The sequence below is a fragment of the Manacus candei genome, unplaced genomic scaffold, assembly GCF_025592945.1.
Source record: "Manacus candei isolate 608988 ecotype Guabito, Panama unplaced genomic scaffold, ASM2559294v1 h1tg000043l, whole genome shotgun sequence".
NCBI classification, from domain to species: domain Eukaryota; kingdom Metazoa; phylum Chordata; class Aves; order Passeriformes; family Pipridae; genus Manacus; species Manacus candei.
In genome coordinates, this window is record NW_026138091.1 from 9,797,234 (window position 1) to 9,821,996 (window position 24,763).

Below are 24,763 nucleotides of genomic sequence, written 5' to 3' on the forward strand. Positions count from 1 at the left end.
AGGCAGTAAAAGTTAGTCAATAAGTATAAATTTTTGAAGGACAGTTCAGAAGGGAATTTTCCAGACTCTGTAAGAACATTGCACTTCAGAGGGTAGTTCTGAAAATGAATATGGCTGTTGATTCATTTTAGGCTGGCAAAATATAGTCTAAAGAATATTTGGAAGCTGTAGGTCTGAACAGAACAGAGAAAGGCTCAGGGCTATTTCAGAGGAAAGAAAAGAGGATCTATTTTGACTAGATAAAAGTGCATTAAAAGGCATTCGAGAAGAGAACTGCCAGTTCAAGATGGGCAAGAGAAAAAAAATTATGTGCCTCAAATATAAAGGTAAATTCCTGAATCTTTTTGGTATATCTGAAACCAGATATGGGAATGATTTAAGACTGAAAAGGATAAAGACCCAGAAGGAATGAATAAGGTCAATAAGAAGTGAATGGTACAAAAATCTGTTGAAAAAAACTTACAAGAAACCATAAGAACTAGAAGATGCTTGCCACAAGCATCAAGGTTTCACAGCATATCAAGGCAAACAGAACCAACAGTGATAAAAAAACAGAGAGATATTGAGAGGGAGAGTGGAGAAATTTGAAATACTAGAAGTGCAAAGTAAAATAGTTTCCATTTCTTAGAAGTGCTAAGAATTTTGTGGAGCTGTATTAAGGTATGTTAAAAAGATTTTTTTTTTCAAATTCTATAAAAAATTAAGTACCTTGATTCTAAGAATGTGCATGACAAGGTAAGAATCAAGTAGCCTGTCTTTACAGCTATAAAATGAAAGCTGGTAGCAGAACACATCAAATCAATGATCATTCATAGCCTGATAATGTTCTGTTTTAAAGAAACAAAGTTTAGTTTCCTCTTATTCTCTACAGCAACACTGCCTGACCACGTCCACTATATAACACACGCTTTTATTCAGTAATCTGGGGGAGAGGTTGATTTTTCAGTTCAAGATATATAATCTAATTGAGTCTAAATTGCAAATACATTCTTATCTGCTTTCAGGCATGATGCCTTGCATGTAGGGCTGGATGGGCAGTCAAGCCTCTAATTTGGAATCCAATTCCACATCTTTTGTCAGTCTGAAATTTCTCTGGGATTGCATATGATTCTGGTGTGAGCCCCAAGAGGTTTATTCACATGAGGAAGTGTTGCAAGAGCAGCCCTTGGTTTAACGCCCTTGGGCAGCTAGCTTTTCCTTGGGCTTCACTCTCATTGCTGGGATGATATAGCTCTTGTCCTAGCAAGGTGCAATGGGATGGGTGTTAATTACTGTTTGCACAGTGCTTCACATTCAAAGAACTCTGGGGTCCTCAGCACAGGAAAGCCGCTGTTGGAGTGGGTCCAGAGGAGGGCCATCAGGTGGCTGGAGCATGTTTCTACGAGAAAAGGCTGCAAGAGTTGCTGTTGTTCAGCCTGGAGAAGAGAAGGGTCCAAGGAGACCTTTTAGGTCTTTCAGTACCTAAAGGGGGGCTATAAGAAAGATAGTGACAAACTTTTTTGCATGGCCTATTGCAATAGAACAAGGGGTGATGGTTCTAAACTGAGAGTCAATTTAGGTCAGATATAAGGAAAAATATTTTTTCCCTTATTCTTACATTACAAAGAGGGTGGTGAAAGAAACACTGGAATAGGTTGCCCAGAGAGGTGGTGGATGCTCCACCCCTGAAAACATTCAGAGTCAGGTTGGACAGGGTTCCGAGCAACCTGATCGAATTGAAGATGTCCCTGATGATTGCTCACTGTTCGTTGAACTTTAAAGGTCCTTCCAACACAAACTATTCTATGAACTGTCCTATTGAAAAAAAAGACGTGGCAGAAGCGCCAAAATGGGAATGCAATTTGTATATGCAAAGCCAGTGATTTGAAAACCACAGTTCTTAATGTGTGTCATCTGCCTTTTTGGCCTGACATTTAGAAGACCCCTTTACAACATTTAGTGGAAATTCCAGAGCAAACACCTCAAGAAACTTCTGGAAGAGTTACCACGAGAGCTTCCCAGCAGCCATTCTCCCCCACTGTGGGCAGCCAGGCAAACTGGCCCCAAAACCTACACCATCCAGCATCCTTTCACTCTTTGCCTTGTGACATCCCATGCGAGTCATGTGTTGTGTGGAATGAAACTGAGGACAGCTGCAATGCCGTCTTGCTTCAGGTTTGTTCTTAAAGAGTTTTTTCCAAGTCAAAAAGCTCACAGTGCTTTCTAGAGATTAGTATGGAAATAACAAGCTACAGCAAATCACCTGTGCATCAAATCCCCCCTTGTATTTGCAAAAGGTGTCTTGCCCCAGCTGGAAATGCTCTGACCTCTCGAACGCATGGCAGCATTTTCAACATACACATTTTGCATGACGAAACAGGAAATCGGGTTACAAGATAATGCCAGATCTCCCGTAGCCATTTCACGCTACAAAAATCCGACCTGCCTGCCAGGAGGGGTTCTCTTGTGGGCAACCGTGGCGTGGAGAAAAATTATTGTCTGTTATTGTAAAAAAGAGTAAAAAAAAAATTTTTTTTTTAAAAAGAAAGGTGCTGAACATCCATGGGGCCGGAGAGCTGCGGGTGTCGGAGAGCGCCGTGGGTCCCCTGCCCGGACCACGTGCGACCCTCTGCCCCGCGGGGACGGCACGGCCGGGGCTCCGCGTCCCACAGCACCTGGTGACGCGGCCCCGGCCCCAGCCCCGGCCCCTGGCCCGGCGCGGCGGCGCGCCCGGCGCGCTCCCGCCAGCCCGCCCACCTCCACATGCACACACCCGCGGCGGGAGGAGGAGCGGCATCTTCCTCGCCGTCTTCGTTTCGCCAATTTAATTCCCCTTGCATCCTCGCCTCTTTTTCTTCCTCCCTTTTTTTTTTTTTATTTTAAATTTCTTGTTATCCCTGTAATTATTTGTCGCGGTGCTCCAGCCGGCTCCCGGCGGATAGGGTGGATCGCTTTTCGTGGGATCCCCGCAGCTCCTGGGGAAGGTAGGCAGCAGCTGATGCAATCGCGGGGATGGGGCCGCGGCTCCCCGCGCACCCTTTGTCTCCGCGCCGCGCGGGCCGGAGCCCGGATCCCTGAGCTCGCCGCGCTTTGTCCCCGCCGTCTGCGCATCCCTCTCCGCGCCCCCAAAACGTGCCTCCTCACCCCGGAGTGCTGCGCATTCCAAACCCTAAAAATGCGCGCAGCGAGCCGGGGAGGGGCTGGGGGAGCCCGGCGGGGCGGGAGGGGCCGGGGGGCCGGGGCTGGGGCCGGCCATGCGGCATATCCCCGCGGCTGGGGCGCGTTGCCGGGCCGGAGGCGGGGGGGCGGTGCTGCCCTAGCCGGCTGCTGAGGCGGGCATGGAAAAAAAAAACCAAAAGCCCAGCAGAAATAAAACAAAAACCTGGTAGTCGGCAACTACGAGCTTCCGCTTGCAGCGGGAAAAAAAAAAAAAGTAATAGTAATAATAAATGAGTTTGCCCCAGGTGACGGCCGGGCCGCGGGTGCCGCAGCCCCCGCACGGTGCGCGGCCGCGGTGCAGCCCTGCCCGGCTGTGGAACGTTCTTGCCTTTCCCTTAAACCCAGCGCTGCGATGGGGTCAGTGCAAGTTTTACGGTATTCGGAAAATGCAGGCGCGTACGCGTGTGCGTGGTGGCCCGTAAATACATAGTAACAGCTGAAGTAGTCCGTTTTAATGAGCAAAGGCGACAACAAAAAGGGGCCGGTGTGAACGCCCGGGTGTGCATTGACTCAGAGGTGTGTACGTCCAGGTCGCTCTTGTGACAGGGAGCTTGTTCCATTGTTTTGCAGAGTTCGTAATGCAACCTGTAGCTAGGATGTGTCTATCTCCTCGTGAAAGAGGAGACGAGGAGGTGTGTAAACCCGTGCTTTGTTTATGTGACATTGGAAGGACTGAAATAAACCCCGGATCTGGCAACTGGTTTTATGGAAGTTGAAGCTATAGTATGCTTGTGCCACCAGCCGAACTCACTGCATGTTCTTAGGCTATTCAGCGTCCCAGACTGCTGTGGGACATTTCTACCAACCTCTAGTTCAAATTATAGATAGGAACTTGTGTTTTTGTGGTGCTTCATTCACCTTCGGGTTTGTTTGGCTTTTACACGTGCTTGAAAGGCAAAAGAACATAGAAGAGCCATTGTTCTAAAAGTAAAGTGTTAGAAAAAGATACTTTTTAGTTGATAAAATACATTCTGGGAATAAAAATAAAAACCAAGAAAGTGACTTTCTGAGTCCAACATTCTTAGATCAGAAGTAAAAACAGCTACAGGGAGAGAAAGAAACAGCATCCTTCCATCTAACATTTACGTCATTTGCTACCAAAATACCAACTTTGTTTTAAAAGTTCTAAAAGGAAATTCCATCTGTTGCTGAAGGATATAGATATCAATAGCTGCCCTTTTCAGGTTAGGAGCCCCTGCCGAAGTGGCATTGAAATCTGCTTGCAAAACCTGCCTGAAATCTAGGAACTGCCATATTGCTGGTAAGCAGAGGCCTTCTGCTGAGGCTTGATGGAAATTCACTGACTAAAATGGGATCTGCTTCACAGTCGTACTGAATGCCTCCTATTTGACTTTGCCTTTTCAGAAGTTTTTTTTTTTCTTTTTAAGAGGCACCATAGAGAGAGCACTTCTCTGAAGCACACTGCAGCATCCTCTGGCTTGTCACTTGAGGCTGTTTATGCTGTAGTTGGACCAACTGGGCTTTCTAGCTCAGGTGAGGACAGTTGTTGGCGGTGAGCACCACACTCCACATACACCTGTGCAGAGGATTATCCTCTGAGTTGTTTGAAGCTTTTTGAAGACTGCTGTAAAACACAGAGGATCAACTGTCCTTCATGACCAAATCTCGCTTTTTACAAAGGTTTTAGAGGATGGAAGGTGAGGCAGGGCTCTCTCAGCCTTCCTGCTTGCAGGCTGCTTGTCCTGGGTCTCTGTCCTACATTTTGTCTGTGTTTTCCTGGTTTGGGAGTTTGTTTTTTTTTTAGCAGGAGAAGAGTGGTGACTGAGCAGAAATGGGACTTTCCTTCCCTCTGTGCTCTCCTCTGTCTTTTTATCAGCCTGCTCATTTCTGTACGAATCCATGTAGCATGTAGCATGACAATAACCACAGCTTTAAAAGTTTGTATTGTAAGGACAAATGAAATGTTGTGGGAATATTTAAATATTTTAAGCCTGAATTCAGTTTCCTTTCTGGTAGGTATTTACTGCTGTGACCTTAATCCAATCCAAGAAGTTTGAGCGGCTGCTCTTGGGAAAAATGGCAGCTTTTTCATGTTTTGCAGTCAACTCTCATAATATTTGTCTAAGCTTATCAGATAAATATCACTCTGAGTCTCTTAGAGTCAAAACTGAGGTAGAGAAATTACTTGTAAACTGGGGCAGAAAGCAAGTGAGTTACATATGAACTTATACAAAGGGTTCTTCCTTCTGTAGTACAAAATTTATTGAAATAGGAATTTCAGAGCTGCTGTTTAACCCTTACAAATACATCTGGGTAGTCTGTTTTGTTGCAGTGCCCCATAAAGCCCCACTCATACAGCATTTCCACTTTCTATGGAAGACAAGAGTTTATTTGTGGCAGTGCGTTCTGGGATCTCTTTTCAAAACCGAGACTGTTGAGAGGATTTCACAGAGAAATATAATTAGGAAAAAATGTGACTATATTCCTCTGCCAAATGCCTTTCCTAAATTGACTGGGAAGGGCTCAAAACAAAAATGTACTTAAACCCATTTTCCTTTATGGTTCATCTTTAAGTGTTTTGCTTAAAGTAATGAATCACTGGGTGAATCAGACTGAGATTTTATGGTTTCTTATTTGCCTGCTTTTGATCAGCTGAGTAGCCTGTCGAGACTTAATTTGGGACTGTGTTCTCTTTCTTTATGGCAGCATGGAAGGGCAGTGTGGAGAGTGATGGGGCAAAGCAGGAACATTTTCCTGTTGCAGCGCAAGGTCATGCACTACCAAGAGAAAGGTCAACAATCCACATTTGTGCTCATCGCTTCTGAGTGATATATAGCATCCTTTTCTGAGCTTCCTTCCGCTTCCTTCTTAAGTCTTCTGTCACTCCTTTCCCCCCTCCCCATCTTATCTTTTAACTGTTTCCATCCTGCGTGCTGTGGAAGCTGTGTGAGAGAGAAGAAGCCTGAAAATGAAAGGTGGTGGTTTACAGCCACCAAAGAAGCAGCTGCAGCAGCTCGAAGTCCTTCCGGCCGCTGCATGGCTTTCATCCTGGCACTGTGTCCGATGGGCAGGACGGCTGTGTGCTGGTACCTTGTCGGTTCTCTGTGGCTCCCTGAGCCCAGCTGGGGCTGGGCTGCCCGTGGGACCGAAGTGAACCCGCTTCCTTCCACTGCTCCTGTGGCTGCAGCCTGCTGCAGAGGGGCAGAGCTGAGGAGCTGGAGGCAATGACATTTCAAGCACTGCAGCTGTTTGCTCAGTGGATGTGAGTCAGTCTTTAATTTCCAAGCTCTTTTTATCTCAGTGGCTCTTCTCTAATCTCTCCATTTTGTCCTTCCTGTAGATGAGGAGTAAATCTGGAGCTTTATGTTCCTCATGTCAGGTGTCACTAATGTGGAACGAAAAGGAGATAGTTGCTTCCCCGCCTCCCAACGTGATACTGTTTCGTATAAAGCTTATTTTTGCTTTTTGTCATTTAAGTGAATAGTCCATGCACAGAGTTTCAGGCTCAGTGTTTCATTGTTTATATCCATGATATCTTACTGTCATATTGGTCTACTTTGAAAGAAGTTTCAAAAGTATGAGCAAAGACGTATCACATCTTGGGCTTTGCAGGACTAAAACCAGCTGGTGTGAAAATCAAGTGCTGGATTCTGATGACTTGTAACCAACCAAGAGGAGTTCTTGGCAAAACTCCCTTTGTGAAGGAAATTGAGTCGTGTTTCATCTTTTGAGTGAATTAGCTTGAATTTTGTAGTTAAAAGTGCTTAGTGTGTCTTGGATATTTACAAATCCCAAGACTGACTGTGAGAAGCACACAGTGAATGAAGCTCCCCCCTGGGTGTGCAAGGGCACATTGCAAAAACCATATCCGGAGATGGGCTAGATGGTGTCCAACTCGACCAATTACCCAAATGCCTCTTGCATACTGGCTCAGCTTTTGGGCAGTCATGTGCTTTAAGGTGACACTTTTTGAATGATGTCATTTACGGGACATGAAATAAAAAAAAGTCATGTGAATTAAGCCATCACCATTACCACCTAGAGTGTTGATGTTACTGTTAAAAACACAGCTTCCAGCAAAGTGTTTTCTGAGAATACACCTCTTCCAGGTATGGCCCAGAAACGATTCATGCTTGAACCAGCAGAAGAAATAAGGATATACCATCTGTATAACATTTTTTTTCAAATACAAGGATTTCGATCCCATTACTGCTCTTGTGGAATTTAACAGTCCAGAAAACTGGAGTTGCAGGGATATTTTTTTTTTTATGTTTCAGAAGGCAACAGAGAAAATCACTACAGTTCTTGAAATGTGCTTTAAAGGCTTGTGAAGGTCTCAGTGTCCTTGAAACAAAAAACACTTTCATTTTATCTTCTTGTGTCATCACATAGTCCTCCTGAATTCTGTGACCAGTTGTCATCTTTCCCATGTTCTGCAAGGAGCACACAACAAATAAATTATCCATAAAGGGTTTTACAAGACATATCATGGAACATTTAAAGAGAAAGCCAAGCTCCTAGGTCAGAGCACTGCTTTTTCTACTAAAGGGGGGGCTGGGTCAGCTACCAAACAAAGGCCCTTGAGGTTCCTTTTGAAGGGTCATTAACTCTTTCCTGGTTTTCTCTTAGGGTGATTCCTGCTTCAAGGAGCAGTGATTGCCCATCTGAGTATAAGAGTTTGAAATAAGAGCAAAATTCTAATTTCTTCTTCATGATTTACTTTGTGTGTGTCTGGAGAGAGAGGTTCTCTTTTTGGAAGGTTTAAGGATGGACAGAGTGTTAGGCACAGTGACTGAAGTGATTGGGATTTCTGCAGTCACTCTTCACATGATTATTTACTGCCTTTCAACGTGAATTAGGAATAAAGCTCAGTTAAGGAACTCTTGCCAACATAGCATTTTTATTTGCATTTCTTTTATGACATTTCTTGAATGAAAAGGCTGTAAAAGTATAAATATTACCATGCTGCTTCCAGTATAGCTCAGTATCAACATATAGTGAATTTTTATTAGTTGAAGCAATTTGGGTTTTTCTTCCCACGGCATTAGTGGCACCTACACCTGAGGTGGCAACTTGCTTAGCTCAGCTATCCCAGCATTGAATCTCCCTTGGGGAGCAAAGCTATTGCAATTGTAGGGAACAGCTCAGTGAGACTTCAGACCACTCCTGTGGGTCAGGGTAAGTTGTCCTTCAGCAGTGCCAGGCTCCGCTGTAGAGGCCAAGTGACAAGCCTGGAGCGGACACTTGACTTGTAGGGAATGAAGCTGGTTGATGTGAACGCTATCATTTGGAACTGTAGATTTTATTAAGGCTCTGTGGTTTGTCACATGGGTGAATTTGAAGTTTAAAATGGGGAGGAAAGTTATATGACCACCTGTACTCCATTGACTGTGGAGGGTGCCCAGAGTGATTAGCAATGACAACAGGTTTTCTCTGTATATCTCCAAGATAACTGTATCTTTGCAAAAATTTTGTGACTTGCATAGTGCTTTATTCCAGGTATCACATTTATCACCCTTTCTCTCTGAATCTTCAAGGACTTCACAAACTGAGTGTTATTGTCGCTATTATCATCTTAATTTTACAGATGGAGATGTTAAGGACATGTTAGTTTTTCTTTGCCAAAGATCTGTGATGAGTTCATGCCATGACAATGAAAATTTCGGTCCCCAGCCCCACCACTCTCTTCTCACCCTCCTTGTGTTTTGGCACTGAGATGAGGTTTTCTCATACTTGGAAGTGCAATGCATTATTTCACTCAATTTTTTTTTTCTTTCATGGTTTTATTTTGGTGTTTTTTTAGTAAATCACCCTAGCAAGAACCTGAGGCAGATTCAAAGATGACTGTCATGCTGCTTCAGGAACAACTTGTCTGCCTAAAAGCTGGAATCGACTGAAATGATTACTGATGCTTCAGCTTGTACTAAGATTTCACTCCATCTTATAGAATCGTAGAATGGTTTGGAAGGGACCTTGAAGATGATCTTGTTGCAACCCCCCTGCCATGGGCAAGGACACCTTCCACTACACCAGGTTGCTCAAAGCCCCATCCAACCTGGCCTTGAACAATTCCAGGGATGGGGCACCATGTCTTCTCTGGGCTACTTGTGCCAGTGCCTCACCATCCTCACAGTAAAGCATTTCTTCATAATATCTAACCTAAACCCACTGTCTTTCAGTTTAAAGCCATTCCCCCTTGTCCTATCATTACGTGCCTTTGCGGAAGACTTCATTCAATTAATTTTCTGTAGAAGCAGAGTTTTGGTTAAAACAGACAAAGCTTGTCACTCCTTACGAATAAAGGAGTGAGCTGTGCTCCTGCCACTCTGGCCCTGCAGTGTTTCAGTGACAGAGAGCCAGAGCAGCAGCTCCTGAAGCCGGAGCCGCACGTCAGTGAGCTGTACAGCCAGCTCTCCAGTGTGCTGTTTACCTCACATGAGTGCTAATTTCAGCACCTGCTTTTGAAACACTTCATGGAGAATTTATTAAGCACAGGCAATGTCAAGGCAGTTCTGAAAATCCTCCTGGGGCACCATGATGCAAAACGGTGCCCAGAGGAGAAGCTTCTCTGCTTGAATCTCAGATGAACATTGCACAGGTTTGTAAATGCCAGGGGATACAGATCCTGGTATAGAGGTTGTAAAGTCTCTTAAAGAATATTTTATTTTAGGAATTCATGGTCACAAGAAGCTTGAGGATTCAGTGGGCTTGATCCTTGCCATCTCAGCAGTTGCCATCTCCTGTGGCTTTATCCTTTTATAAAAAGATCGTGCTTCTCTTCCAAAATAGGTAGACTATTTTATCCCTGCAGTCTCCTGAAGACTGTTCCAGAATGTCACTGCTAAAACTACCCTCTGCTTGCCAGTCTGCATTTGTTTATCAGCAGCCTAAATCAATGGTTTTAAAAATATTTTATTGTGCTAACATTTTAATACCCGAGCAGTTTTCTCCTGGTATCTGTGGTGGAAATCTCTTCTGTAGAGGAGTTAAAAAGGACTCAACTAACATGCCCCAACCTCTGTCCTCACAACAGGCTGTACCAGGCCCTGTCAGCCACCATAACTATGTGCTTAGTTACTCTTTCAGTGGAAAAGAACAGATCTTGCTCTACTGTTAGCTTTGAGACTGGCCTTTAAACTTTGCACCTGAAGTTTAGACAGGGTGGACCCTTGAGGAATTGTTAGGAGCGCATGTACATTTTAAAACTGCATTTATGAGAAAGTATTTACAGGGAAGAAACTGCTCATTTGCAAACTTCTCTTCTGCGTGGTGGAGATGTGGTATAAAACAGAAGTATTGGCTTCTGTAAACTTAATTTGAAACAGGCAGCTGTCATAATGGAACAAGTGAACTACATCCTCCTGTCTCACCCTGCAAGAGCTGGGTATGCTCGTGTCTCTTTGGTTGCATGCAAGCAGTTCGATGGCTTTGAGGTAGCCCTGAGAAATTTAAAAATATTCCCAGATAAATCTGGCGTCTGAGTGTTCACCACATACCCCAAGGTGAATAGTTGTTTGGCAGTACTGCAGGAAATTCATTCACAAAATGGGAATTGAGAGAGTTGTGGTGTAGGAACTTGTTTGTGAATAGCATACTGTTGCCTCACTACCACGCTGGAGTTGTAGCTCAGCTTAGAGTGGTTGGACTCCAGAAAATATTGGTCTTTCAGTTGATTTGCGTTGCTGATAAGGAAATATGTAATTGTAGCAGACTTCTCTGATCTGCCTTTGGTGTTATTCTCAGTGCTTTTATGTAACACATCTATCAAAGGAGAGTTCACCTGATCATCTAGACAGTAACTGCTTGACACAAGGTATACATTACTCTTTCTCCCATGACGCATGAGTTCAGGGATTTGGTTTTGTCTGCTTCTGTCCTTGTTCATTATAAGTTTAACCATACACAAAGCATCATCTACACATCCATTTTACCAAAAGTGTGTCACAATATATGTATTAGTAGAATGGGGTACTGGGACAACTTGCTCCCTCTTTCCACTTAGCATCAGCATGGACACAATGTGTTTATATTTTTAATTAAGAATGGAGAACATACAGAAGACAAACACCAAATATCAAAATGTGACTTGGATAAGCAAATAATTTTTATTCCTTATTTTATAGGCAGTTCATCTCTTTTTCCTGAAACAAACAGGCTTGGTTTACTCACAAGTTTGTAAATAAAGTACTGTCTTCAGCAGTTGGTTGGAGGACAGGGTAAATTTGTAAGGTTTATCTCATTAAGGCATATAAGATTATTACTGTTCTGCAATGCACTGAGGTTATAACCTGAGGTCCATCTAACAATACAAAATTGCATGGTAAGGATGGTCCCTCCTTGCAGGTTTCACTGGTTTCTTCTGGTGATATTTCCTGCTGTTGGTGGTATACATCTTAGGTTTTTTTCTTGTGTTTTATTTAGGTTGCTGACACTGTGGTTGCAGTTTATTCACAAGATACCAACCAAACACTAGTATTTGAAGAACCACTTGGATAGGCACAGTTCCTCACCCAGCATGCCTTTCAAAGCTGGATTAGAACTGACTGAATTGCAGAATATGACTGTCCCTGAAGATGATAACATCAGCAATGATTCAAATGATTTCACAGAGGTGGAAAATGGCCAGATAAATAGGTGAGTATTTTTCCACTGACGTTTCCTCTACTAAGAAACACACTGTTTAAAAACAGCATTCTAATTTTCAGTATATGTCTTGAATTATTCATTACCAAGTCATGCTTCATTTGAAGATGTAATTTGAATTTCATACGTAACATCTGTTGGGCATAGGCTGCAATAGGAGATAAAGCAAGCAGAGTGGCAATTTATTCATCGTTTTGAATCTTTCAAATTAGTCTAATAAAATTCACAAACATATAATGTAGCAAAAAGCCAACATTTTGAAATATCTGCTTGCACACAGCAAGGAAGTAATAACAATTAATACAGTGGCAGAATTCGGGGCAAATCTTCTTGTTGGCCTTTGATCCCTGATATGACAATTTTAACCTGTCTGGCCACATCCATGCATCCAAGCTCCTGGAGATTTACAGCTGGTGTGGTTGGCAGCAAGTGTAGTCCCAGTCCACGTTTGCAATTTGGCAAGATAAACTGGGCAGCAGTTTGCTCCCTTCAGGCAGGGGTGGCAAGGAGATGGTAAAACAGAGTCTTACGCCTAAGTCATATCAAGTTTCAAACAATGCATGAATACTGGCGAAAATTGCTAGTTACAATTATGAGGCTGTTGGCTTTTTCTATAAGCAGTAGTCATTTCCAAAGAGCTGCCTTTTCCACCAGAGAGTAGTTCTCCAGCCCTTCCTGTCAGACTCGAACAGGTGCTGAGCCAACCAGTTTGTAGCAAAGACCTGCTGACAGACTCTGTTTGCGTTTTGTGAGCTGTAAAACAGGAAGCTCTTTTTTGATCAAACTTCCTTTTCAAATATTGCAAACCAAGGTGGAGCACATTAGCCAGCTAGTAACTGCATGGGGATCCAGCCCTTTAAAATCTTCTCTTGCCCTTTCTTCCTTTTGGCAGCATCTTCTCTGGTTATCTGGGAAACTCACTTTCTACTGTTGAAACAAAACTTAGAGCTGTTTTTTCCCAAGTGAGGGTAGAGTCATGTGACTCTCACAATTGTGTGGGGGGACAGGGAGCTTGGTGACAGGTATGGGAATAAGCAGTCAGCGCTGGCCATACCATTCACGTAGCAAAACCAGACAGCCATACTGTGGGATGGAGCAGGGGGCCCTGGCTGGTGGTGTGGGTGAGCCCCCAGCAGGAGGGTGGCAGCCTCCCCCCATCGCCCGCCCTGGGGAAGTCCTGGGGACGTAGCCAGCAGGGCGTGTGGTGGTGTGACCACAACAGCTGCGCTGATGAAGATTAGAGCTGGTCAGGAATTTTCTGATGCAACTGCTTTGATGGAAAGTGCCAAAACGAAATGCAAACCACTTCTGTTAAAAAAAAAAAAAAAAAAAAAAAAAAAAAGAAAGGGAAGAGCACGACACGAAACCACTCCAACTTTGCCAAAACAACACAGTTCCAGTATGAACCTGCTTGCTTTCCTGCTGGTTCACGTTGTAAGGAGAGGAGCTCATGGGCTGACAGTAGTAAATTTGCTCCGTTTAGCCTGCTGAGAATTTATATCCTTGAGAGAAGGAGTGGCTGTACCAGGCTGGCTGCACCTCCCCAGCGCTTTGGCTGGTGTCACCAGTAACTGTTATGGGGGAAAACCCTGTTGGCACTTCATCTTTCAGTGAATGTTTATGGAGGGTGGGGAAGGAGTGTGCCATATGTGCCTGATTCTCTGCAGTCACAATGTGCTTTGTGGAGTTAAGACGTAGTAAGCATGACAAGAACTGAGTTGAATTCAGACTGCCTGCAAAAGGAAGAAGAAAAGTGGGGTGAAGGAAAGAGGATCAGAAACTCAGAAGCAGAATTTCTGATTAATGCTCTGGCTCTTAGGGCATATGAACATATTCCACAATTTTCTATTCCTTTCTGGATAACTTTTTTCTTCTGCAGACAATCATTTGGTTGTAGGATATAGCCCATTATAGTTCTCTATTATCCCACTGCCAGGGCTCTCACAGGACAGCTACTTACATCCCACACGTGAGAATTTTGGTCTATATATCCTGGTTTGTTCATATTCCACTCCATGTCTAAAACAAGTTTCAAGGCAGCTTGTGCTGACCACAGCTTCCAGTGCAGCAGCATGTTGGCACCAGTGCAGCCCTGTGGGCATCCCCATGTATGATGAGCAGGGGGACATATCCTGCTCCACACCCCATGCTGAATGCATCCTGAAAGGATGTAGTTATTCCCTTTCTATAACTATCTTGGGAAACACTGTTTTTCCATGGAATAAGAGGTTAACAGGCATAGGGAATAACACATTTTGTGCTGCCTGGCACATGGTGTGAGGCCTTGTGAAACTCCAAAATGCATCAAAATCAGTGGGACTTTTTTTGTTGATTTCACTTGAGCTTTAGATTAGATCTGTAATTTTCAACTAGCTTGCTTTTTTTGTTGTTTCAACCTGTTTGATTTTGCATACTGTATTTCATTTTGAACATTTTTTCTCCCACTGCATAATTGTTCAAGCTAAATATAGAACAGAGTTTTAAGGGTCTTTTGGAGAAGGTATACCAGGCAGAAGCTGATTCCAAGTCTGATTGTAAACTCCAAATAGTTCTTGATCTTGGAAAAGAATTCTCTAGTTTCTTTTGGATTTCCAGCCTTTTCCAGGCCTAAATATACTGTTGTATGTAGGGAGGGGATATTGTTTTGAAGAGGCTTTACCGAGAGGGTGGTTTTTTTGTATGCAGATGTTGAATGGAAATGCCAGTCTAGAGATTTGCATCAAATTCAGACATGGATTTGGTGATTTTTAACCATGTCTCCTGGCTATAAAACTTTGCCATCTCTTCACATAACTGTAAATCGGTATTTAGATGACTTATTTCTTATCTATAACTATGACAATACAATACTTTCAGGAAGCGGATATCTGAATGCCTGTCTTGGTTTACAGCTACTAGTAAGTCATCAGCACCCCTTGTTTTGTTAACAAGGTTGTTAGTAGGTATACCAAGATCTGGTCCAAGTTTCATAGTGTAAGTCAGACCAAGCTTTCTTCTGCATTTCTTGTTCCGGCCTGCCCTGGAGATCTTTGCCACTGCTCAAGTTAGCATGCAGTTTAAGAAGCTGCCTAAGGATAAAGTTCTATCATCTTAGCAGAACTAGCTTTTCCTAACAAATGTTTAAGGTATCATCAAATATCATTTTAATTTAATTATGTTTAAACATATCCAAGATAGCTAAATGGTTTCTGGCTAACTCTGCTTAGCCAAAATGATTAGGTTGGAGATATCACCTTAACCAAACATTTTTCATTGAAGTCCTTTAATAAATTAAATTTGGAAACCATAGTTTAAGATCATCCTTTTAAAATCACTTTATCAATAATATTAAGTTTCTGCTTTGCACTAAATCAATCCAGGAAAATAATTAGATTAAGATATTCTTTCCAAACCAACTGTGAGGCTTCATGCATTGCAAGGATGAGCTCATTATATCTTGGCCAGGATATTTCATTTATGTACCTGAAAAGTTTTGTATAATCTGTTCATACTCAGCTGTGATACAGGAAACACAACAGGAAAGCAGAAACATTTAAGAACAGGTTATGTCTTTTAATGATGAGTAAAGCATTTGAAATGAAGACAACAAACAGCACAAATGGATTTCATGCTTGTCAGGCTTTGATGGCACAGGCGGTCCTGCAGCTCATTGCCACAGCACCTCTCACAGTGGCCTTTGGTCCTTGAGAGGGCTGGGAGAGGCTGGCATAAACAGGCGTTTCACTTAATTTGTGTCATATTTTTAAAGGTCAAATATACAACATTCTGTGACAATGAATGGCTTGTTGTCTAAGCACATCTATTAAGCAGAGCAGATGCATGGCACAGTTTAACTAGAAATTCCAGTATTTCAACATATGTTTCCTTTCATATGCTATAGGGGAAAAAAACCACCCTGAAATGAAAAAAAAATGTTTACAGAAAGCAGTATCTTGGGAAAATTTGTTTCTGTTGAATTCATTAAAATACCTTCCCCCTTACACTTTTTTTTTTAAATTTTATTTTTATTTAATTTAAGATCAGTAATACTTTCCTTTTATGGAAAATTTGTCTGTTATATGGTATGGCTGTACCACCTCCCAAGCATTGTGCCAAACATTGTGCCAAAGCAATCTTCTTGTCTGGACTTGCAGGTTAAATTGCCTGCAACAGCAAATGCAGCACAGGCAGACCCCACATCCCCACACACTACATCACTGATGAACTTTCTGGGAAAGCAATCCTGGGGCTGGAAGATGGCCTAGGAAGCACCCCATAAAGAAGCTGGGCTCAGTGCTGTGTAGTTCATGGTTTGGGAGCACAGTAGCCACATTTCCACGTCTGAATTTGCCCTCCTGTACACATCACACAGTATAAGTGGAGCAAAATGTGCAGTGTGATTTGGTAAACATGGGGTGGATGAGGAGCCCAGCTTGTAATAGGAGATGAGAGGCTGGACAACAAGCCCGCTCCATTTCTAATGTAGAGCTAACTCAAAAGAAAGTACTTTGGATCAATTTATCAAATCAGGCTAGTTTTCTCAAAGTCCCATCCGGAAGGAAATAACATGTTTGTTGGCCACAGAAGACGGTTTTGCAGAAGCTGTTTACTTTGTCAGAAATATTCTAATGGAAAGTCCCACGGTAGTTTTTATATTCAAGCAATATTTCTCAAGTGTTGTCTTTATCGTGTATTAGTTTTTTAACAATAATTTTCATGGAACTCTAATACCAGACAGCAATAATAACAGTATCTACAAATTTGTTATTTTTGTAATTATTAAGGGGGGATTGGCTGCAGGGGGATGAGCAGAAGTGGGGAGATCAGACTAATGACTTCTGTCATAACTCTTGACAAAATCTAAAATGACACATGATCTCCATAAATGACAGAAGAAGGCAAAGTCCACAGATGTTCCCAGCAGCAGTTACAAATCCAAAAGAGATAAAGCTCTTCTCTGTGCTCCTGCCTGTACAAATTGCCTGCAGGGTGTTTCAAGAGAGAGCTGGAATGTCTTTTTCAAACCGTTCACACTCTGCTGCCTGCGTTCAAGAGATGAGCTTTAAACAGACATGAAAAAGAAAAGCACATGCTCTGAATCAAGTTGAGATTTTATTCCATGAGGATGAAATACCTACAAGGTGAGCTTTGGAAAGTTAATTTTGATCAGTTTATTTTAGAAGAGGTTGCTTTTCACTTCTTAAAACAGTGGGGGGGGGTTCAACCATCTATTCCAACTGTGTTAGCACTGGTAAATCTGACATGATGTCTATATTTTGCAGCAAATTAGTTGCTGAAGTTAGTATTCAAAAAATACAGGAGAAGCCTATAGTTGTTTTTTATTGACATAAAGGAAATCAAAGCAGACCAGTGAGTAGGAGTCAAAATTGCAACAAATCCAGGAAAAAATACTACATACATTTTGCCAGCTATGCCCGGATTTAAGGGATAAACACAAAATGTTAAAGACGCTAAGTCCAAGTGTGTCAGGTGTGGAAACCAAGTCAGCAGCATTATAACTGCATGATTTTGCCATAGCTGTGCTAGCATATATCAGTAGTAATTAGGCCACAGCTGAGGTAGTAGGGAAGTTTGATAGAGCTCTGTCTTTACGAGTTCACCTGAATACCACTGGATGTACTCAGAGGATGTGCAGTCTCAAGTCACAGTTTGAATTATACATCCCCAGCCAGTAGATGTTCCCAGCTGTGGGAAAGGACCAGCAGTGCTGCTGTTTGTGTCCGGTGTTGTTTGTCTGTTTTAATCTAAGAAGAGTCAGCTTAATGTTCCTTCAGCTAAAACAGCCTCTGACACTTGGTGACAGCCCCTAGTTAGGTATGTGACATGTACAATGGCTGATGCATTAGCCAGTGCAGACTAAGAACCATCTGTGGATTAACAAAGATGCCAGGGACTTAATGGTGCATAAACCTTCAAAAGATGAAAAGCTGAAAGAATGCTTTATACAAACTAAAAAGTTTGCTGAAGAGAAGATCTGCGAGAAAATAACAGCTCATCTAAATCAAAAGTGTTGTAAATCCCAAGGATGCCACCACAACCACAGGAGGACAGTAAGTTCCTAAATGTGGATACATCAAGGACACAAAACAAGTAAAGGGTAAAGAGAAAGAAAAGCCGTTTGTTCCATGTTTCCCTGCACAGAAGTGTTGAATTTTGCAGTATGATGAATTCAGTAATGAGTTTTGAAAGACACTCAGTTGAAAATCTAGTAGCCCAGAACAGTGCAGGTTGCCTGGTTCAGGATGGTCTAGGCAGTGCTGACTATGTGTGGCACATCCTCCTGTTCTTAACTTCAGACGTACCAACACTATGTGGCAATTTAGGGTTTCAGTGGCAATGTAGGGTTTTACAGTGTCACCGGACAGTGAGGGGACAGGAGGAGTCTTTGAGGGGTCCTTGGCAGAATGATGATAGCAGTAAATTATAGTTACAATTAAAACTTTTTTTTTTTTTAGCGGGGTATTATGATTAGTGTAGCACAGAATTTAATATTTGAATGGCACAGGACTTCAACAAACTGAATCAATGTAGTGCAATTTATAAGTATTATAATACAGAATTTATAGTATAACTTAAGATTTATAATCACCTGGACCCTCAGCAGATGGGGCAAATCTTAATACATGATTTGTTTTATCAATGTACAATCATAATCTAGGCATAAAAATCATATAGAAGAATATAAGTCACTCCCTTATTCCTTGGAGGATGCAGAGGACAGAGGGGTGTTCCTGGCCAGCGGCAGCTGCAGTCTCAAGTTCCCCACTTAGGCCCTGTAACTGCTTGATTTTAGAGTCAGCTAGGGGTGATGTGCTTCCCCTCTTCTGTGAAGGGGTCATCACCACTTCCTGGTGGGCTCGGTGCCTGGGACCTGCCAGGCTGGCAAGGAAGGAAGTAATCGAGTTGGCGCCCAGGCGTCTTGAGGTCGATAGGGAGGGGAAGAAGAAATCTGATTGGTTTGTCTGCTTGCTTCACAGGACCTTCAGGGTGTGATAATGGGAGAAAGGAATGAATACATGACATGTTTGGTCACAGAGAATGGCTGCTTGCCTTACAGAGTAGTGTTAGTTATGCTAACCCCATGAACAGGGCTGGGAGCAGTGGGTGCTCCTCATAAGCATCTCTGCAGGATACCTGGAGAAGCATTTCCTCTTAGCATCTGTGCAAACAAATTGCTTTCCCATCCACAAAATTGTTGCTGCTACTTTACAAAATTGCCTAAAAGACCCTTCTGTATATATATATATATATATATACAGAATATATATATACATTTATTCTGATCTTGTGCTGGTGTTACCTTTACTGATGTCCAATGTACACTGTATTAGTGGGGCATAATCTGTTATGAGTTTGACCTCTTTTCACACAGTTTTTATACATTGCTTATTTTGTAATCACATGCTGCTCATGGAATTAATGTGTTCACATTTTCTAAGCACTTGCTGGAAATAAATCCTCTGACTTCTTTCAGCAAGTTTATTTCAGATCGAGAAAGCAGAAGAAGTCTCACAAACAGCCACCTGGAGAAGAAGAAATGTGATGAATATGTAAGTCTCTCTCACTGTTCTGTTCCCTGTCAAAAGGAACTGCGTGTTGTGTATATGAAGGGCCTTTAGATATCATCTTCAAAAGTGCTGGGCACACACAATTGTAACTGTATTCAAGTTTCAGTGCCTGGGAGCAGCACTTAAATAAAACCCCAAAACAAACCCCCAAGCATTTTGGTTGGGTTGAGGCAAGGGAATCCCTCTGGCCTGTGTTGGACAGGAAGTTGTGGTGGTTCCTTATGGCTTTACCGTATATAAATTATGTGCCTAAAATGTTTCACAGGCATAGTGAAAGATGGAGTTTAAAACTGAAATTGTGTATGAGTTGTGTATTGCCTATAGCATTTACGTCAGTTTACAAAATCTATTGGGCAGCAATGAGAATGTAGCTCTGACAGGGTTCAGCAATGCTTTTTCCTCTTTCAAACCAATTTTTATTAAGTAGTTTCCATAGGAGTTGTTACTTACATCTGATACATCACAAAACATGGAGTTTGAAGCAGAGGTGCATTTCCCTGCTCTGTTCCAAGCTGTTGCTGACACATCTGTCTTTACTTCTCCAGATCCCAGGAACTACTTCACTGGGGATGTCTGTCTTCAACCTTAGCAATGCAATTATGGGCAGTGGGATTTTGGGTCTTGCTTTTGCCTTGGCCAATACGGGAATTGTCCTTTTTCTGTAAGTATTCACGTGATGAATAGCTGATCTCTGTGGAGTTTCACTGTGTTTAAAGAATGTGTGCACTGTCAGCAAGCGGAGGGATTTATAGTCCATCTGTAATGAAGTACAGCATTCAAACCTGAAAATATTAGCTACAAGTTTCAGACATTTTTTTTTCAGTCAAATATTTTTGAGGAAAAAGCCATTACTTGTAATGCTAGGGAAAATTAACTCCATATTATTTACTACAGACCTAGATGGGGATTTTTCCTGTGCTCCGCAAGCTATGCATACATCAGAAATATTCAGTAGTAATAGCTGCAGTGGGTTAGTACCTTGTTCTTACTTATGTCACACGATCTCCAGAGCTTTCTTCAGAGTGCGGTGCAATAAACACTCTTTTAAAAAACAAGAATATTTATATTCCTTTATAAGTTACATACAGTATTTTCATCTCACTCACACAGTTTCTTCATTTTTTTTAGGTGAGTACTTGAGAGCCAACATAAATATAGCCAAGATTTTGGTATAGAAAAGAGTTGAGGCAGAATACTTAACTGGCAAAAAAAAAAGGCTTTTTATAAAGGAGAATTAAATAGTTTAAAAATGAAACAGTGCCTTGAATGGCTAAGACACTTATTTTGGATCTCAGTATGAGACGTTTCATTGTGAAAAGTGATTGTTAAGAAATCAGTTGGGAATTGTGTGCAGATTTCAATGATAAATGTTCAATGAGGGAAGAAATACAATAATTTACAATATTTGAGAACTATTCAACAGGGTTACTGAGTTTACAGATTGCTCTAAAGAGGTGTCATTTCTTGAATGTCGAATCTAAAAATATAGAACTTTTGTCATTTCTTAGTATATAATGTGAGCCCTGTAGAAAGTAGTGTAGATAGCCAAAGTGGTATGTATTGCCATCTGCTCTGGGATTTTGTGCCAGAATAGCTTAGATCCATGATGCTAGCTTACAATTTGCTGTGGTTGGGTAAAATCTAGAAATAATCCAAGGAGTTAATCCATTTACATTAAGAATGTATGAAGTCTCATAATTGTGTTGTCACTAAGCTAGGCTGTAAAATATCTGGATTGTAATTTACATCTTTCTTTAGCAGAGTGACTCAGTTTATTTTATTTTTGCTGCATTTTTTACCCAGTACTCCAATCCATATGTGATAGTCCACCCATGCTCTGATAAGCACATCTCTGTGGGTACAAACTGGTGGTTGCAAAAACTGCTGTAAGGAGAGAAAAGAAAAGTTATGTCTTTTCAGCCTTGTTACCTCTTCTGTGATAATAGTGTCTCAGCCAAGGAGCAGTCTCAATTTCTCCTTACTGCTTTAGTTTTCTATAAGCTCATCTTCTTCTCATTCTTTCAGCAGTTTTTCATGAGAGTAAAGTGAAATGTGTTGTTCTAAAGGATGTAAAAAGGCAGTTTCTTTTAAGTGAAGTAGATCAGACCAGTGATGTGAACACCAGAGAAACTTCTAACAATGTGTGATGGTGACTGAGCTCGACCCGAGTAGTGAGTATGTAGATCTGTACCAACACACTGTGCAAAAAACTGCCAAACTGAATGTAGAGATTTCATAGAGTAAATAACAGCATTACTCTCTGTGGAATTAACTGTGTGTGTTCAAAAGTGGATAGTTGTTTTTGTTAGCTTTATAATGCCTTTAGATCTGTTGACTTTGAGATATAGCAGCCAACTGAGATCACAGGTAAGGAAGCTAGCAGGACCCAACTGAGCAGGCTAGCAGAGCTTTCCCCTTTGAAGCCTGAAGATGCAGGATCCTAACATGGTGTCTGTAGTTATGCTTGAAAGTTGAACTGCTTTAAATGTTCTTTTATCTTACAATAATCTTAGAGTTAAACCTAGTCTATTAGTGTTAGATTTTTTCTTACACTCTCATCCCATACATTTTTCCTATAAGTGTATAGTTCTGCTGTTGCTGTCACAGGTAGATCATTTCTGCTTTCACTGCTTTTTGCACATGAGAAAGCACTTAAATTCACTGCGTTTGAGTAGCACAGTTCTGGAAAGTCTATCCCATATTGGCATGCACCATCCCTGAAAAGTAGAAAGCAGAGGCAGAAAAATTAAGGGAGAATTTTCAGCACTGACAAAGCAGACCCACCCTGATTTCCATTCTCACAGCTTTTGGGCTCTCGCAGTATGAAGTGCACACTGCCATGAACACCTGGATCACTTCATATCTTATATCCTTAGCATAAGACATGCAAAATAAACATGGCAATGTTTATGTCCTGTTTGCAGAACTTAGTGCCATAACAAAGCATCATAGTGTCTAGGCAAAACTACTGAGGTAGGAACTCAGAGGAGCTTAATCCCAGCATTGGTGATTACTACAGCCTAGACCAAAAGAGAACATAATTTCCTGTATGCCAAAGAAGAGAAAACTTTGCTGCCAAAAGATGGCACAAAAAGTTTCAGAAATTAGAGATGAGCCAGGCCACCTAGGAATTGCAAGAGCAGTTGTTGCTGCTTGTGGTTTCATCCTGGAGAGCCAGGTCCAAGAGTGATGGATCATGTTGCTGAGACATGTAGGCCAGCCATGCACAAGGTGCCTTCAGCCTGCATTTAGTCCAGCACTGCATATGATCGGAAAAACCCTGCTGAGGCAGAGGAGCTTGTTAGAAGAGGTATAGATTGAGACTACAGCTGAAGTTTCACACTGCTTCCTGCAGCCGATTCTGCTAGTTTTGGCTGAAAGGACTCATGAAGCTGCAGCCTAACTCCTCCAGAAGTTTAGGGCAGCTGGCAGACCAGCCCTCTAGGAGGCTGTAGGGTAGCAAACCCCATGCTCTTTTTTCCTCTGCACCCAGTACCTTATGAGGGTTCAGAACTGCTCTGTGAAATAATTCAGGTGACTTCATGAGCCTCACAGCTTTTCTAGCCCCAAAACCTGGGACTTCACAGCAGGCTGGAGGCAGCGTAGAATTCAGCTGACCTGGTAAATGTGGTATCTGGGAGAAAACAGCAGTGGCATCACAGGAACGGTTTGTTCTTCCCAACACTGTATCAATCCTCTGGCCTAAACTGTTTATTCTTTTGCAGGGAAGTGATTTTTGCATCTGCCGTTTGCTTGCACAGCTACCAGCACTTCTTTAAAAGCAGGCAAAACAAAGAGTAGGGGAGTGCTTTTGGGACTGTAGTGCAAGTTCCCTGTTTCTGTTTTGAATTTGTGCAGAGTGAGTGGCATGGACATTTTCATTCCTTTCCAAGGGGTGGTTCTGGCACAAATATTCCTGTCCATACCACAGTCCTAACACAAACAAGTTTTTCATACAGTGCTAATGAAAATGCCAAGTGTCTGTAAGAACCCTATGGGGAGCTAAGGACAACAGATCAGATAAATACCTGGCTGCTTGGGAGTGTTATTTTTTCCGCTGCAAAGGCTCTGTGAACTCAGTGCTTGAAAAACAGGAGCTTTTAATATTAAGACAGACTGGATGCTGGCATGCAGAGCTGGAGCCATTTGAGGCTGGGATTGAGTCAGCCCCAGCAGCTGAGCACAGGGGCTGAGCGCAGTGTCTGCAGGCAGACAGGGGCGGAACAGCTCAGCAGGGAACCCAGGCAGGAGGAGGGCTTAGCAAATCTGTAAAAAATGGAGCAGAGTGATCTCAACCAGTACAATCTCCCTTCCCTTCTCCACCTTCTCAAGGAGAAACAGCCTTGGGGCTGTACAAAGAATGCGTTGTTATTGTCAACCATCATTCTTTCTTGGCAAAAGAGCAGTTCCTTCTATCACCTCTTTATGTTTCTCCCTGCTCCTCTGGCCCCAAGGAACTTGTGGGTCATTATTTGGCACTAAAGTATTTCCAGTCTAAACTAATAAAAAAGTGACGGGAGGAGGCTTCTCATCCTGTTCTTTCTATATATTCATATGAAAAAGATCTGTTGCTGCCTATCTATGGCAGCAGCTTGTTTTCTGTTAAATTTTAGTCTTGTTTTCCTCAGTGTCCGGAGGGTAGTTGTCATAATAAAGAGAGGAATTGCCAGCAGATTGTCAGAATGCTTTTCACACACATCATGAAAACATCATCAGGTCTTTGTGTGTCAGTGTTGGAGGGGAAGGCACACATGGTGTTTGACTTAAAGACATTGAGCAATGAGAAAATGTGCTTTTATGCACTTAGCCCCCAGCACTGACTAATTATCATTTGTGGCAGCAAGTTCCCTACACAAACAGTTTGGTCACTACTTCCTGCAATTCTTCTATGTGAAGTTAAATTATGGATCATGTCAGACCAGGACTGACATCAGTGAGGGAACAATAGCCCCCACCTGGACAAAGTAAAGCCTTTGGTTGCTGCCTTTATTCCCAAGGGAGGGCAGTCAAGCCTTAACTTCCCTCTCCTTGGGCACTGTGAGGCACATAAAAAACAATTTGTGCATGTTACCCTTTGGAGGTAACATATGAAATGTGTCCTGGGAAAAGATGTTTCCATTTGTTATGGGAGTCCTTAAATATGGGTCTTTCCTCAATTTTTACTCTGCTTCCAAAATAAAAAAGTTTAGAGTGCATGTTGAACGACATACCTGACTCACTTGTGCTCTGATTAAATCTTCATTTCTGTCTGATAAGAGATCTTTACTCTTGCTTTTTTCAGTATGGGGAGGTGTAACTCAGCTGCACTCTGTGGCTCCGCTAAGTTTTATTTGGTTGAATCCCTCTACATGTGGGGTCTTCTACCTCCATGGTGGAACTGCAAACAGCATGTG

The 24,763-nt window shown here is 42.3% G+C and overlaps 1 protein-coding gene across 1 annotated transcript in view; it reads left to right on the top strand.

Moving 5' to 3' along the window:
* Positions 1–2,725: 2,725 nt before the first annotated feature.
* Positions 2,726–24,763, top strand: part of SLC38A1 (solute carrier family 38 member 1) — a 41,321-nt gene continuing 19,283 nt past the window's right edge. The window contains exons 1-4 of the mRNA XM_051795813.1: positions 2,726–2,963; positions 11,581–11,793; positions 19,277–19,352; positions 19,916–20,031. Coding sequence (XP_051651773.1) covers positions 11,675–11,793; positions 19,277–19,352; positions 19,916–20,031 — 311 coding nt within the window. The 5' untranslated portion in view covers positions 2,726–2,963; positions 11,581–11,674. The remainder of the gene's footprint in view (positions 2,964–11,580; positions 11,794–19,276; positions 19,353–19,915; positions 20,032–24,763) is intronic.